At 45.3% G+C, this 14,863-nt stretch overlaps 1 protein-coding gene across 2 annotated transcripts in view; it reads right to left on the minus strand.

The window, feature by feature from the left end:
* ITPR1 (inositol 1,4,5-trisphosphate receptor type 1) overlaps window positions 1-14,863 on the minus strand; it is a 149,006-nt gene that overhangs the window by 119,852 nt on the left and 14,291 nt on the right. For both annotated transcript variants that reach the window (XM_042823314.1, XM_042823315.1), the window contains exon 3: window positions 14,335-14,405. In XM_042823314.1, coding sequence (XP_042679248.1) covers window positions 14,335-14,405 — 71 coding nt within the window. The remainder of the gene's footprint in view (window positions 1-14,334; window positions 14,406-14,863) is intronic.

Raw genomic sequence — 14,863 nt, forward strand, 5'->3', positions numbered from 1 at the left:
CCCACTCCCTGTCTCTACTTTAAACAGTCACCCTCCTTTTGGCAGGGGACCAGAGATGCTCTTGCTGAAGCCTATTGAATCTGCCTCCCAATCTGCCCAGCTCTCTCCTTCACGTTTGCCACTCCTCTGCTCAGGAACAGAGCACACAGCACACCAAGAAATCATGCAGCTAATTAAAACCTGGATGAACCCTCTATGGCACAGCCTTAGCATTGAAGATTGCACACCGACTGCTGTTTTAAAAAGCAGATTATGCTGACGATTATGCTGTGCATACTGTAAGTGCAAGTGCAGCCATCTATTTCATCTGCCCAAACTGCCTGCAGCAGCATAGCAGTGTGCTGCAGTGCAGGACAAAACACTTGGAGCACTTCTACAGCGTACAATATTCAGCTAGTGTAGAGAGTTAAGCTTTGCCAGCGCTGCAGCTGGAACAAAATCCACAGCTTCAGAGATCAAAAATGAAAGTGGAAAATAGTCCTAAACTAGTAAAGCAGCCCCTTCCAGGAACAGCCAAACAGCACTACTTGACCAAATAAGGCAAGTGAAAGCTCTGAGCCAAAGCAGCAAACCCACATTGTATTAAAGTCAGACAGCTGGACAGCAGAAAGGCGAATCAGCCCGCTGCACTGGACCGGATTGCAAATGGGAAGAACAAATGTTCAGAAAGCAGGAGCGGAAGCGCAGCCTGCCAGCAGAGGCTCACAGGCATTTGTCCCAGCCTGCGGGAGCCTACGCTCCATTCTTACAGGATTTTTCCTTGGTTTTTAATGCAATGCCATCATCCCAAACAAGCTACAGACTCCCTATTGATTACGCCTGGACAGAGGGATGCACTTGGCGTCTCCTGGAGCGCCCTGCACTTGGTGCAGTGAGACAGGCAAGAGAAAACCAAGCCCTCCCTGCACAGTGAGTGCGGGGCTGCCACGTGCCTCACCCTGCTGTACAGAGCTGCCCTCGTGCTGCTGGACGAAGATGAGCAGAACACTGCCCTTTTTTCCAACTTCAAAAGAGACTGAGCTGAAATTTAATGCAGGAAAACAAGGACCTAAAACATCCCTTTAAGGGAAAGTTTAAGGTTCGTTGCCTTAACTCCTTGTCCAGCTAAGCAGAGCTAGAAGTTTGGATTTAGGTGCCATAATGCTACATGACAACTTCTGCCTCTTTTGACTGGACCGTTTGAGACAAAGCTGAACCCAAACCCAGCCTGATGCTGACACTTTCACAAAAGCATGCAAGCAATAGAACTCCCAACTTCTTCTTCAACTCCCCTGCAGGAGCTGCACCAACCCAAGAGGTGCTCCTCTCCCCTGTGCTCCAGGGATTCCCCTCTGCTAACGCCTGGCTCCCACCGACCCTGCAGCAGTGACACCAGTGCTACAGCAACACCAGGTAAGGAGCACCCATCTGCACGCCCAGCCCCAGCACAGCCTGCTTCCCAAGCCTATTTAGCCTCAAGAACACAATATTTACCAGTCAAGGAGTTTCAAAGCCTATTAATTAGTGCCTTCCCACAGCCTTTGTGAATCAACATATCCATTCATTTCAGTCCCCTCTTCTGCCAGCTGCCAAGAGATGAGTGAATCTGCACATCAGTGTGTGTTGGGCACAGCTGGGAGGCCTTCACAGCAACACTATTTGCTAAAGAAGGGGAGGGGAAAAAAGTGATGATATAATCCTTGCCTAGCTAAAGCTACGACCCAGGTAAAGCTTTTCCTTAGCATTCAAAGCACACACTTTAGATCCAAATGTTTTTTCCCAGCCTTCAGTTGATTCTGGGGACAGAATCTACGCAAAGCCCACAGACCACAACAGCAATGCACAAGCACTGCCCAGGGAAGCACCAAATGACTGCCCCAACATTGAGGCCACACACATCTGACTTGATCAATTTATTCAAGCTACTTCACACGCTAGATACATTTTCCAAATTTCCTTCTACACAAATCATTATTTTTCAGTGTTCTAAGCCATATTTTATCTGCCTTATGACATAATGACAATACATCAATCAGTGGCAAAGAAAGCTGGATTCAGAGTGATGGATGGGCTGGGAAGAGTTATTAAATACCACCAGCTGTATCCCCAACTGAGCACATCCCACGCCTGCATCAATGCAGTCAGCAAGGAGCCCTCCTGGATCACAGACACCATCAGTAGCCACAAAGCACTGACAAACTTAAAGTTCAGAAAAATGGCACTGAAATCTTTCAACATTGCTGGCTCCTCGCCCCTCTTTCCTTTGTTACAATCACTTTTTTTCAAGTATTATTTGTATCATAATGACACTAAAAATGCTTCCCAGCTGTTGGTGTCAGATCTTCCAGCCTCTATGCCCAGATCAACATCAGGTTTATGCCCTTCTTTCAGATACACCTTCCTTTTTGACATGTGATATTGGCATTGTAGAACAGCAGAAGCATCTACAGGCAGACACTCTAAGAGCCACACCACTGAAAAGCAGCATTTCTTCAAACAATACAGAGAGGTGCAGAGCAATGCCAAGACAACCTTGACCAAGCCCAGGGGGCCATGAAGTGCCCACACATCGGTTCTGCCATCTCTTTCCCCTGCCCACCACCATAGAGAACTCCAACTTGCTCTTCAAAAGATCCCTACATGCCTTCAAAGCTTCCCCCGACGATCGCACCCAACTCTTGGCAGCACGGAGCTCTCAGGACCGTTTGCAGGAGCAGATTCGTGCAGCTCTTCCCATTCTCCTCCCCCAGCCTTCCATGGCCCAAAGCAGCTGCTCCTGCCCACGCCGCCCCCCGCTCTCCTCCATGGCAACACTTCTGCGTACCACAGGGAAAAAGAGAGAAAAAGGGATCATTTGTGCCCTCAGATCGAGCACTGGAACACTATTAGCAATCGGGAATCATCGCCTTCTGCAATTCAGTCAGTTGCTGAGATTTCAATTGGGATTGGACTAACTGCACACGAATGCAACAAGCCCAGCCTGAAAGCTGCTTGCCCAGGCCTGTAAAGCACTGAAACCCACACAGGATAGTGCCTGATGCAGACTACTGAAGAAGCCACTCTGTAGGTCACTGTCTCTTATGGAAGGTTCGTTTCATCACACAGCTTCCTGTCTCTCATTACTGCAAGTATCCATCCAACATCATGTATCCACAGCTCCCTTAGGCTTCTGTCCACTACATGAAGATGAAAAGAAATATTGCAACCCTACCACATCAAAGCGTAGATGGACATAGTTTCTTCCTATAAAATCTGCAGGTTGATAAAATCTTCCCCTTAACACACATGGAAACATCTCTCACCAGGACACACAACTAATTTCACAAGTGCTGTGCAGCACCACCTCCCAGCACACCGCAGGCACTGTCCTCAAGGTGCAGGGCTGGAGGGAGGCGCACAGGACAGATGCACAGGGGATTTATCCAGGCTCACAGCCAGAACAAGGTGCGATTCAAGCTCCATGCGGAGATGTCCACCGATGACCCCGTGTGGCACAGATCTCAGGAGGTCAAAGCACCGCTCATCTCTTCTAGCTGAGTTGAAGAAAAAAGTGCAAGAAACTTGTTTTCAATTCTTCAGCAGAGATCAGAATAATCCCGGATTACATGGCAATAAATACTAGCACTGTTTATGGAGCAGTCACTTGGAATGATGGAAAAAAAATCTAGATAAACATAACTTTGTATTTGCAAAACAGTAAGTATTTATAAATAAATGCCCTCCTTTCTACTTAGCAATACCAGAGTACCATGCCTTTATACTTCTTTAAAAGTCTAAATATTTAAATTATGTTTAAAATTAGCATAGTGCAAAAGATTCTTCCAATAATGTATCCACCAATAAAAATCATCTTCGGAGGTGGAAGAAAATCTTCGGGCTTCCAGCAAGAGCCACATGCTAGCTGAGATATTCAGAGCAGCTGAGTCACTGTGGTTTTCTGAAATGAGCCTTTAACTACGACTTGAGGGAAGGAACTCTAAGTGACAGGCACTTCAAATCACTGAAGGATAAAAGTTAGTCTTTTAAAGTTACTGGGTTTTTAAGTCTAAGGCTGCAGTTCATTTTCCTGCCACTTTTTCCCCCCCCCCAAGTACTTTGATGTCTAGTTCCCAACACAGTGTTTAATTTTAATCCTGTATTAGCCATAATTTAAACTCTGCACGAGCACAGCATTGCTCTTCAGAGCAGTTAACTGCTTGGTGACCAGGATCATTGCCTCAGAGATACTCCTGCAGGCCAGGGATGGCACACAGTGAGCACAAATGTCTGCAGCAATGGATTTGCAGGACTAATCTGAGGGTTTAGCGTTCAGCTCTTTATTTAAAAGACAAAAACAAAACCGCCCCATTAACAAATCCCTTCCCATTTCTTGCTCTGTGCTTTTACAGCTACAGCAGTAGCAGGCCATCAAGGCGAGGAGCAGGCTCACTGTACTCAGCAATGCAGGGCAGACAAGCAGATCCAGGACTTCCTGCTGTCCCCAGAAAGGGGACAATACAGAATGCAGGAAATGCATACATCAGGGGCACCTAAAGGGAAAGCACAGCGAGGAGGAATTAGTTTTGCATGGTCAGTTGACAGCTCCATTTAATCCTCTCCCTGTTATCAGACAAAAGCATTTGGAGCCCAACTGACCATAGCAAAGGATCACAACGATTCTCACTATAGCACAGATATTTCCATAGTGAAAGCTGTAACACCAAGCTGGAAGAAAATGCTTTGTGAGAACAGCAATCCCCTCTCCTGAAAATGTCTAAAAAAGAATCGCTTTGTCTGACTTATTTCTCTAAGAACTTTCACAGCTTTCCCCACAGTTTTGGTTTGTTTCTTTTTCCCTTTGAATTTCAGAAAGTGAAAAACCTCACACGTTTTCATGTTCTTTTCAACAGTTATGTGAGAGTCTCCCTGCCCACAAACAGCCTCCCCACCACACAGCCTCATCTGAGGGCATCTTCCCCACAGCTCTCTCCAAACCGACTGCCACCATCACCTCACTGCTGCAGTCACTGCTCAGGCCATGTCCACACCAAATGAAATGAGCAGAGCTGCAACACAGCTGAGGGCTTCCCTCTATCAAACACTTCATAGAAACAAAGCACTAATTACTCACACTTGTTCCCATCATAGAAACATTTTCTCAGAGCCATGGGCCTCTGAGGTCCTCAAAGCTGCTTGTGAGCACTGGGAACGGGAGGACCAAAAAGCCACGGCGATTGCTGCTGACCATTCAATGCAACTTCAGCTAAATACTAAGAGCAATGAAACATGAAATCACCCTTTGATTTTTGCACCAGAAAAATTAGAAACTACGCACCAGCCATAATATCAAGGTTAGAAGATGCTGATGTGAAATCCTAGTGGATGCTCATGTAAGGTTCTACATGAATATAGAATTCCCTATACATACACCCTCCTCTTACATTTTTGTAGTTCTTAGTGTATGCTTATATAAATATACATTCACACGCACTACCTATAAGGAGACAGAAGATGGATAAGCTGTTAAATTCCAAAGGACTCTCTGCAGACAAATTCTGATCCAAATGCAGAATTATCTTTTGTCAAGTTGTCTCATATTTCAGCATTAATGCTGTAATCTACAGCAACCACACAAAGAAGTAGGGAATATTGGATAGGGATGAAATTGTCAGTTCTTCCTCTTTCTGAGGTTGATTTGCTACTTTCACTGAAGAGGAATCGAGCACTGAAGCAACCACTCCATAGATTATTTATCCCAAATTCCCACAACACAAAACCTTTAAGAACACAACTGATAGCATATGGGGAAAAAAAAAATGCGTATTTGAAATTAGAACTTGTAAATCATATTTGAAGGATCTTCTCCTTGTTGTCATTCTTTATGACCAGGGCCATCTGCCTGACAGGGAGTAGGAGGGAATCAATTTTCTGCCTATTTTAGCATTCGGCAGCAATAAAGAGTTATCTTTAAGGCCTGCATTGCCTTCAGACTTTATCCTCCAGTCTTTAAGACATCAGCTTGCGGGGTGCTGGCACTGCTGTTTGAAGCATGGAAAGTGGTGCGTGGTGTTGGGCCATGAGCACACAGTGCCTGCAGCCCCAGCCAGATGCTCCTGCAGCCCCTGGTGAAGGTGCACAATTCCTGTTTCCCAGAAAACCTCAGTAACCAAGTTCCTCCTGCAGTCCAGTACTACAAGTTCTATTGGCTTTCCAGCATCACTCTGTTGTGATCACACAAGTATGGAATAACATACTTGCTTTTAAATCTGTATGTTTCTGAAAAACAGAAGCCAACAAACTCCAAGACACAACTTTTGCTCAGTACTGAAGTTGCGATATGAATGAAGAGCGAAAGGTAGCTGGATGCCTTGGATAGGAGCATCTACAGGAAGGAGCAGAAGAATGCTGGAATTTGCCTTCAGCACAGACAGCCAAGACTCTTCTCGATCCGTGCCACCATAAATTCACCGCATCGTTCTTCAGCCCTGCTCTGAAACCTTTGGTGCTGATTAATCCAAACGTGTACACGGGGCTGATGGAGCATTCATCAGAGCAGTACCACCATTTCTGCTTTCTGAAGTGAGCCAGAACTCCAGCTCAGTCCTCTCTGGCCACACTCAGTATCCCAGCATGTTCAGGCTCTAACAATTCACTGCAGAGTCTGCGGGGAGGGAAGCAAACATTTCCTCTTTGCACAGAGAGACTGATTACATTCTAATAATACTGAGATTTATTCTTGTTTCTTAGAAAACAAGCCCCAGCTTTACAGCGTAAGGAGCAGTCATGGGCTGGAATCCCTAACACAAACAACTCTGCTCGTACCCCGGTCCCAAAGGCTGTGGGGCACCGTCCCTCCCAAACCCTGCCTTCCTGGGCTGGTTAAAGTTAGCTGGTGCTGGCTGGGGACCACGTGCTGCTATGGAGGGGGAAGGATTTCTGTGGATACAGCCAAGATTTTTTCCTTTTCAGGATGGCTACTCTCTCATCCAGTTCTCACTTCCTCATGCCTGCAAGTCCTGTGCTTATTTTTTCCCTTGTATAATTTTTAACTTCAACAAGCAGAAGGGCTGACATTCACTGAATACAAGGTCTAAGTGCTACCAGACTGTTTTTGCATAGCAAAGCATTTTGTACCCTTAATAAAATCTGAACCAGAGATAATCTGTTCCAGCTAAAGCAGGAGCAAATCCTGCAGCAGTGCTTTGAGCAGTGTCACTGCTTCTCTGCTGGCCGTGGAGCACAGAGGTGATTTCTTACTCTAAGTATTGGACTGAGAGCCATGGAAAGATCCCTCACCTGAAATACAAGGAGTTCTGTCTTCACTGAACTTCTGTGAGTTATATAATCAAAACACAGTAGTTGCCAATATGAGAACTCAACAGCAAGTATTTTCACAAATTAGGTACAAAGTTAACTGTAACTCGAGTATCTCCTAATGGGCTGAATAATACACATTTCATTATAATAAAATTTTCCAGGAACACTGCATTTAGCATCAGTCAATCTGTAATGGCTATTCCAGTATCTGAAACATTCCCATGAGACATGACAGCCTAAAGGCTCTGACTTTCGCAATAAGGGGACAGCAGTTAGCTCACGTGCTCAGCATCCCTGTGTGCAGCAGGGCCAGAGCAGCTCCCCATCAGCTGGGCAGGCCTCTGCTTCCCCAAACAGTTCCAGGCACTGCTTCTGCTCTAACCTGGTGATGCACACAGAGGCAGAAGCTTGAAGGGCAAGACCATCCTGAAAGAGGAACCCAAATCCTGCAATGGAAATGAAGGAGCATTCAATCTCCAGCAGCAATATGGGAACAGAGGAAGACGCAGGTGTCACAGGCTGCTCGCTGCAGACACCCGGACCAGGTCTGGCTTTCACTACAGCCCATTTTTATGGCTTGCTGTGCTCATCCAAGGCCTCACCATTCTTATTCCGACTGCTCTCAGACAAACTGAAGCACTGCCAACATTACTTCCCAGACTTACAGCTGCAGAGATACCACCAGCTTGGTTAATCTCCCCCAGATTTGCATTTTTTTTCATATTTATACCCAAAAAACCCCCAACAACTTACACATAAGAAAACTTCACTCTAGCCAACTGGGGAAGGGCTGGTCTAATCCCTAACACCTGTTTCTCTTCCAGTACATACACAGTTCTTTCCTCACAAACCTCTCACTGATGACTCTACCCACCTGCTTTAGTATTTGCACCTTTCTGTGTAAGACCCCTCCACCTCTACAGCACTCAGGTTCTCCCAGCCAGAAGTGCTGGCAGTAGATCTGCAGTTTCCCTGAAGGTCCTCTGGCAGCAGCACATGGATTCTCAGTATTGATGAAGGCCACTAGCATCTCAGTCTTCACAGCTTACAGAACAGAGCAAAAGCTTTCAGAAGAAACAGAGTAAAGTATATGGAACACAACTGTTGAAATACCCTAAATTTTAAGCAAGCCACAAATTTTAATAACTTTGTTATATTAAAAGATATGTACCAATGTCACCCCACCCCCACAATTCATTAAGGCATTTCACTCCCTTGGGCTCTTGTGACTAAGTATAATATTTCATTAAATATCCTGTTCATACTGGCTTATGTACTAGGGAACACACTAATTTTAGAAAACTGATTAGCTAGTTCTTTCTAACCGAATGTTATTGTAGCTAAGGTCAGATTTTGCACTGAAACTATGGCAACAAAGCCACAGTATTCTTTTGTCTACAAGGTTGGGGCTAGGTTTATTAACAGCACTGTTCTACTTAATAGCTAAGCACTGCTTTTTGGCAATCCCTCCCTTGATCCTACCTGAAATAGGCTGAACTTTCCACAGGGGAAAAAGCTCTGACCTGTGAAAGCAGTTGAGAAAGAATGATCATTCGAACCAGAACTCTGCTTATTTCTCATTTTCAGTACGTGGCCACTGCACTGCCTGGTTCCCCCATCTACTGCTTCAGCAGCAAAGAACCTATACCTACATTTTTTAGACGGGCAAACGAAGCACACAGGTCCTAAAACCTCACAGTCCAACTCTCCCTGTTCTTTCGCAGTACCTGAGCCAACAGACTGTGCCATGCACACACCACTCCAGTTAACCATATTAATGGCCACTTTATATTTCAAAGGGGCTTCGCTCTGCCTTCATCTAGATGCAAAACAGCTAAGATGAAAGCGCTTACCCCAGAAGCTGGCAGACAGCTGCTTAACCACAGCACACCAAGCACAGACCAGCACGCAAACTCAGCTCAGCCAGTGCTCAGTGTGTGCCTCAGAAGCCGAGCAGCCCCATCTCCTCTTCCTGTTCAGCGCCTGCAGCTCTTTTCTTGTGCCAAATTAAGACGACTCTCTTGTAAGCCGTACCACGCAGACCTTGTCTCCACTATGGCCTTGGTACCCCAGCAATAGGATACAGCAGATGTTTGGGAATGAGGTGTTCAGGAAAGCACTGCACCTTGCCTGCCTCCTGCCTGGGAAGGGTGGGAGGATGCTGGGTGTGCTCCTGCATGCGCTGCAGCAGCTCTCAGCTTGGATTCCTTCTGAGAACCTTTCAAGCTTCAGCAGATACAAAGCACATTACTGTGTGCAAAAACACAACATTTCTGTCTTTCCAGTTTTTTGAAAGCTCTAAATGCCACTGTAACAATTGCCTGTAACATCTGCTTGTATGTAGGATGCAGTGGGCTAAAAACTCACATTTCAGAGGCAGCGCTCAGGATTTCTTGATCAGATAAAGGGCATCAAATTCAAAGGCCTACTCACAGTTGGCAGTTTTCTGGTACAGTTATATAAATACTTCAACTCATACTAAAGGTTTCCTCATCAAGCCCATGAAAACGTATTGCAGATATTTAACAGTATCCTTCTGCAAGATATATTCTTCCACCAACAAATGACCAATACTTCAGTCTTAAAGATGTTACAGGCACAGTATTAGACTCTACTTTCCTTCTTTCCCTCATCCATCATTCTAACCTTGAAGTTTCTTTTGATTTTCCACTACATCTTATCAGTGTCCTTAGCATTAGTTCTTCTTTGCATGACATTTGCCTCTTTGGGAAAACAGAGAAGTCAGATAAGCAGGTGCTCAGTGCTGCTGTCCCACTTGGTGTTCAGTTTTGGTACTCAGCACGTGCATTGTAGTCTGACTCGGACAGCACAGAACAGAGGAGTCACAACTCCACTGCACCCTGCACAGAGCTCTTCCAGGCAACCATGCTAAGCTTTCAACTCGGCACTCAGGCACTTCCAAACATTCTGCCTGGAATGAAAAAGGAATTTTGCAATTGCATCTGTTATCTGTTCTCTGTTATCAAAGTGAAAAGGCCCCATTTAGACACGAGTTCAAGCATTTTAAAAAACGTCTTTTAGTTAATATACCCACACATTTCACCAGCATTACAAGTCTCTATTCCAAGAGAAAAAGACAGCTGAGCCTGGCCACGCAGCCATGCCCAGCACGTTTCTTGTCTCACAGTCAGCCCTGGAACCTGCTCCACTCTGCAGAGCACCCACCCCAACTCAGGCAGTGCACACACAAGTCACCCACTTCAGACTATTCTACGTCGAAGTTTAAAAAGCAATCTGAGCTGATATAATGGCTTTCAGCAGACTAGACATAGGACAACATGCACAGGTACGTGGGGAGCAAGGATTTCAGGCTGCACGCTTATCTGAAGCCAAACACACAATACCTAGGGGCTTACACTGCTGAAAATTATTCTGATGAGTACAGGGACAGAGCTGACCTACCTTACCACCTAACAAGTGCACTTTAATGCACTGCTAATGTTTTTGCTATACTAAGAGGCAGAGGAGTCTGGGTGTTTATTTTGATTATTTCACATTCTAAAGTGTTTGGGAAAGCTGAGCACGCAACCCTGTAACTGCCAATTCCCTCAGCCTCAGTTCTAATGCTGAGCTGCACACCAGTCTGCATCAGTTGAACAGGGGTAAATAAGGAAGTACACACATAAATCCTCCAACCCCACTGCCTGTATCAGCACTTATCAACACATAAATTCCATGCTCTCCTTCACACCACTAATGGCAAAGCTAAGAACAAAACTGCTCTCAAACATTTCTGTGATGGAGGGGCGCTGACTTCAACCAGTGCCAAGCACAGTGCAAATCTTAGAGAAATCCATCGAAAGAATTGGGATGTGCACATATATACATCAAATTTCTGTGTTAAAGCCTCTCTGCAGAGCCCAGGCCATGCATGTGCTGAAGGTGAACTTGCAGTTTGAAGCCCTTGACCCCAGCAGGGCCGTGGCAGTGCCAGACAAGCAGGGCAACTGCTTCCTGACAGCAGCGCTCATAAAGAGCACACAGCATGGATTAGGATCAAAAGAACAAACAGAATCTGAATCGCTCATCTTCTGCTTCTCCATGAGGGTATTTTAAGTCTAAGAGATATGGGTTCATTCCTTGAACATCTTGCCAAAAAAAGCGTGTTGCTCAGCAACTACTAAAACAGCGCTCTGGAAGGAGGTGGCTGCTGGAGGAGTTAACCCATCAATGCCTGCTTCCTGCAGCACTGCAGGGCCCAGCAGCCTGCGTGTCCCAAACACAGAGCTGCCACAAGCTGCTGGCAGACGGGCTGCCTCACTGCAGCCCCAGTGTCCCACACCAAGCAAACACACTGGGCTTAGCACACTGCTACGCTCCCATCCAAAAAGAACACAAGCGAAGCCTCTGTGAGAGTACATCCAAGCAAACACAGCAGATCCAGCAGCTGCAGCCCCAGCCTCTGCTTCTGCTTTGCCACTGCGCCAGGTCTGACCCGTTTCATTTGCAAAGCAGCAATCTGTCTCTGTGCATTTAAGCACAAATCATTCCTAATGAAATACTGTGCTGCTTTTAACCCGTCTGGAGGGTCAGCTTTAGTTCATACTTTCCACATAAATCCATGCATATCTCAGGCATGTTCATTTACAGTCACTGCTTGGATGCACAGTCATACTCACAGGCAGCAGACTGAGCATCAATTCCAGCTGTATAAAATAGCAAAATGCCTTTTTTTGTTCAAAGCAGTGCAGATAACTAAGGAATTGTCACACTTACTTTTTTTGGAGACTTCCACAACTAGGATTTCTTCCAGGAATCTCATCTGCACACAGTGCATTCAGACAAGCCACTTACTTCCCCATGAATTTTCATATCAACATTTTAAAAAAGAAACACTAGTGAATGCAATTCTTGAGTCCTATCATTCGTAAGGAATTTTAGGGGTTTTTAATGGAATTCGTTGAAGCTGAAGACACGAAGGGACAGACATGCACTGGACTTTAAAAAAAAAAAAAAAAAGAAAAAAAAAAGGAAAACCAAACTCAAACAAACACAAACAAACCAAACCACAGCATCATTTAAAGTGGTCCTGAAAGCCAGAGAAAAAAAAATGCAATCTCACAGACCGTAATCACCACTCAACCTCAAACCACTCTGGGTGCTGTCTGCATCTGGGGGGGGTGGGAAAAGGAAGAGAGAAAAATGAGCTCGCACACCTCCAAGCATTCCTGTAATATTCTGAGGACAGAAGACATAATAGCATTTAATATGTGCAATAACTGCTGGTAAACCATCATTGCAACTTCAGTGTGTTGAACTAATAACTTTGGAGTTTTAAGGCCTATTACTGCTTTCCAGCTTGGTACTTCAGGTTTTCCCATCTAACCCATCCTCTATTTCTTTCTGCCCTTCTTTTTCCTCCCCCGTTATGCTCTTACTCTGCACCCCGAAGCTGACCTGAGCTCCATCCCTCCTCACAGCCTCCAGCACTCTCTCCCTTCCCGTGCTCCACCACCAGCAGACAAATCTCTCCACCTATTTTTACCACAGCTCTGCCAATGAAAGCAGCCCTGGTGTCCTCAGGACACCCCTGGTTCCCTGAAGCAGGCTGACGGGCTCCATCGCTCCCAGCTCCAGCCGCTCCACATGCACTCTGGGCTTCCCTCATGTTCTCAGCCCAACACAAAGTCAGCATTCTGCAGGGAGTGACTTACTAACACACAAACACAGTGAACTTCAAGCACAGCTCGTTGCAAGGAGGATCTCACGGCACCAGAAGCCAGGTTACGGCACAGAGCATTTTTCCAGTACTGTGCCTTTCCAAAGCCATAATGGCAGTCACCGCCATTCGATTCACTTTGGCCCTGCACTAACAAGATCTCCAGAAGTTATTCCTCAGTGGCTGCTCCCAGCACTTCACACCAATTTCAGCTCACACCAAGGTTCCACCCCTCCTCCAGCCTTCCCGAAACAAGCAAGTCTGAACCTGAAGTATGTGGGAACAAAATCCTGGGATTGCTGAATGGCTTCCACCAGATGCCCATTGTTGCTTTATATCCCCAAAGTAAGTGATGCTGTTCAGACAAATACCTTAGGGAAGGCTGTGTTTTGTTTGCAAGGAAGGTATTTTTGGAAGGTGCCCTTAAAACACGTGGACTGAAGAGACAGGGCTGTAGTTCCTGACTGTGTCACAGACAACACCCCCACACGTGTCTGAGTGCCTCTGCTTCAGCATTAAAAAGGGACATTTTCCACTTGCGTTGAAGATGGTGAGATAAATTTCATCATCATTTCTTCCAAATATATTAGAGCAGAAAGCGTTTTTATCTTGAGCCACGCTTACAAAGCACACATATAAACAACTGAAATGTCTGCTAAAATTTTATGACTTCTGTTGCCATTTACCATTAAGCATAAACTTCCCCACAAAGGCTTTAGTGAAGTGACTACAAAGGTTGGAAAAGGTTCATACCATTCTTTCTCAATGTATAAATTACAAGTAACATGAGAACTTTTACAACGTCCAACAACATTTTATGCCAAACAAATGTTTCTTTGTACTTGCAGTTCCTAAACCATGCTAGAAATAATTGCTTTTCTCTCTCTCCACCCCTTCCCTTTCTCTTCCATCCCCCACCTTGTCCCCAATCTCTTCTACGCCCAGCCATTTCAGTCAGATCTGGATTTGTTTCTTGATTTGATTGCCTAGTTAGTGCTCTAGATAATGTAATATCATCACCCTTGTTCTGGAGAGTTTAACACTGACTTTTTAAGTTTCTCCAGGTTGCCTCTTCAATACCTGAATCATTGGCATCCAAATTACTCTCTGGAAAGAGAACTAAAACTTACAGGGACATTCTGGTAGGACAGATGTGAAAGCCAGACCCCATTTGCAGCCACCCCTCACAGAGCCTTCAACAACTCAATTCAATTCACAGACATTCACACACGCACTTTTTCCACCCCCCTTATGAGTTGCCCTTTGTGGAAGACTGCAATGCTAAAATATTCCATAGAAAGGGAGGTGCTTCAGAACAGTTTGCACAAAATGAAGGACTTCTTCCACCTGGATGGTAACAAACAGCCTAGCAAACTCACCTCTGAACTTTTTGGGTGGGTTATTAAGGTCACCTGCTTCTGGCTGTACAACACACCGGTCATCCACAAGGCTGCAAAGAAATGAGAAATCAAGTAAGATTCTTTTCCTTTGCAATAGCTTACATCCTCGCTAGCAAAACCAAAGTGGTTTATCCACAGTAAATATCTGAGTGGCCACTTCAGCAGAAGACATTGCCCAAATGCCAAATCTCTCTAAGAAGCATGCAGCTAATTTCTACTGTTGCCCAGAGCTACGCTTCTAGATAGGTGGGACAATAAGTAAGTAATTGCTCCTGTAAACTGCATCTGCTTTCTGTCCCCTCTTTGAGGTGCAGACAGAACAGCCCATATTCTAGTTGAGTGATAAACAGCCTTAAAACAATTATTGCCTCTTGGACAGATTTGAATAATGGTGTAATTGTGTTTGCATTGAAAGACAGAACAGGACAATGTGACCGGGTGAACTGGACACTGATTACATGGCTCTCCTTAAGTATCAAGAAAGGTAGAAGCATCAATTGCCACAGTA

The sequence above is a fragment of the Centrocercus urophasianus genome, unplaced genomic scaffold (genome assembly GCF_019232065.1).
Source record: "Centrocercus urophasianus isolate 14NV4802_14NV808 unplaced genomic scaffold, USGS_Curo_1.0 seq_22, whole genome shotgun sequence".
Lineage (NCBI taxonomy): Eukaryota > Metazoa > Chordata > Aves > Galliformes > Phasianidae > Centrocercus > Centrocercus urophasianus.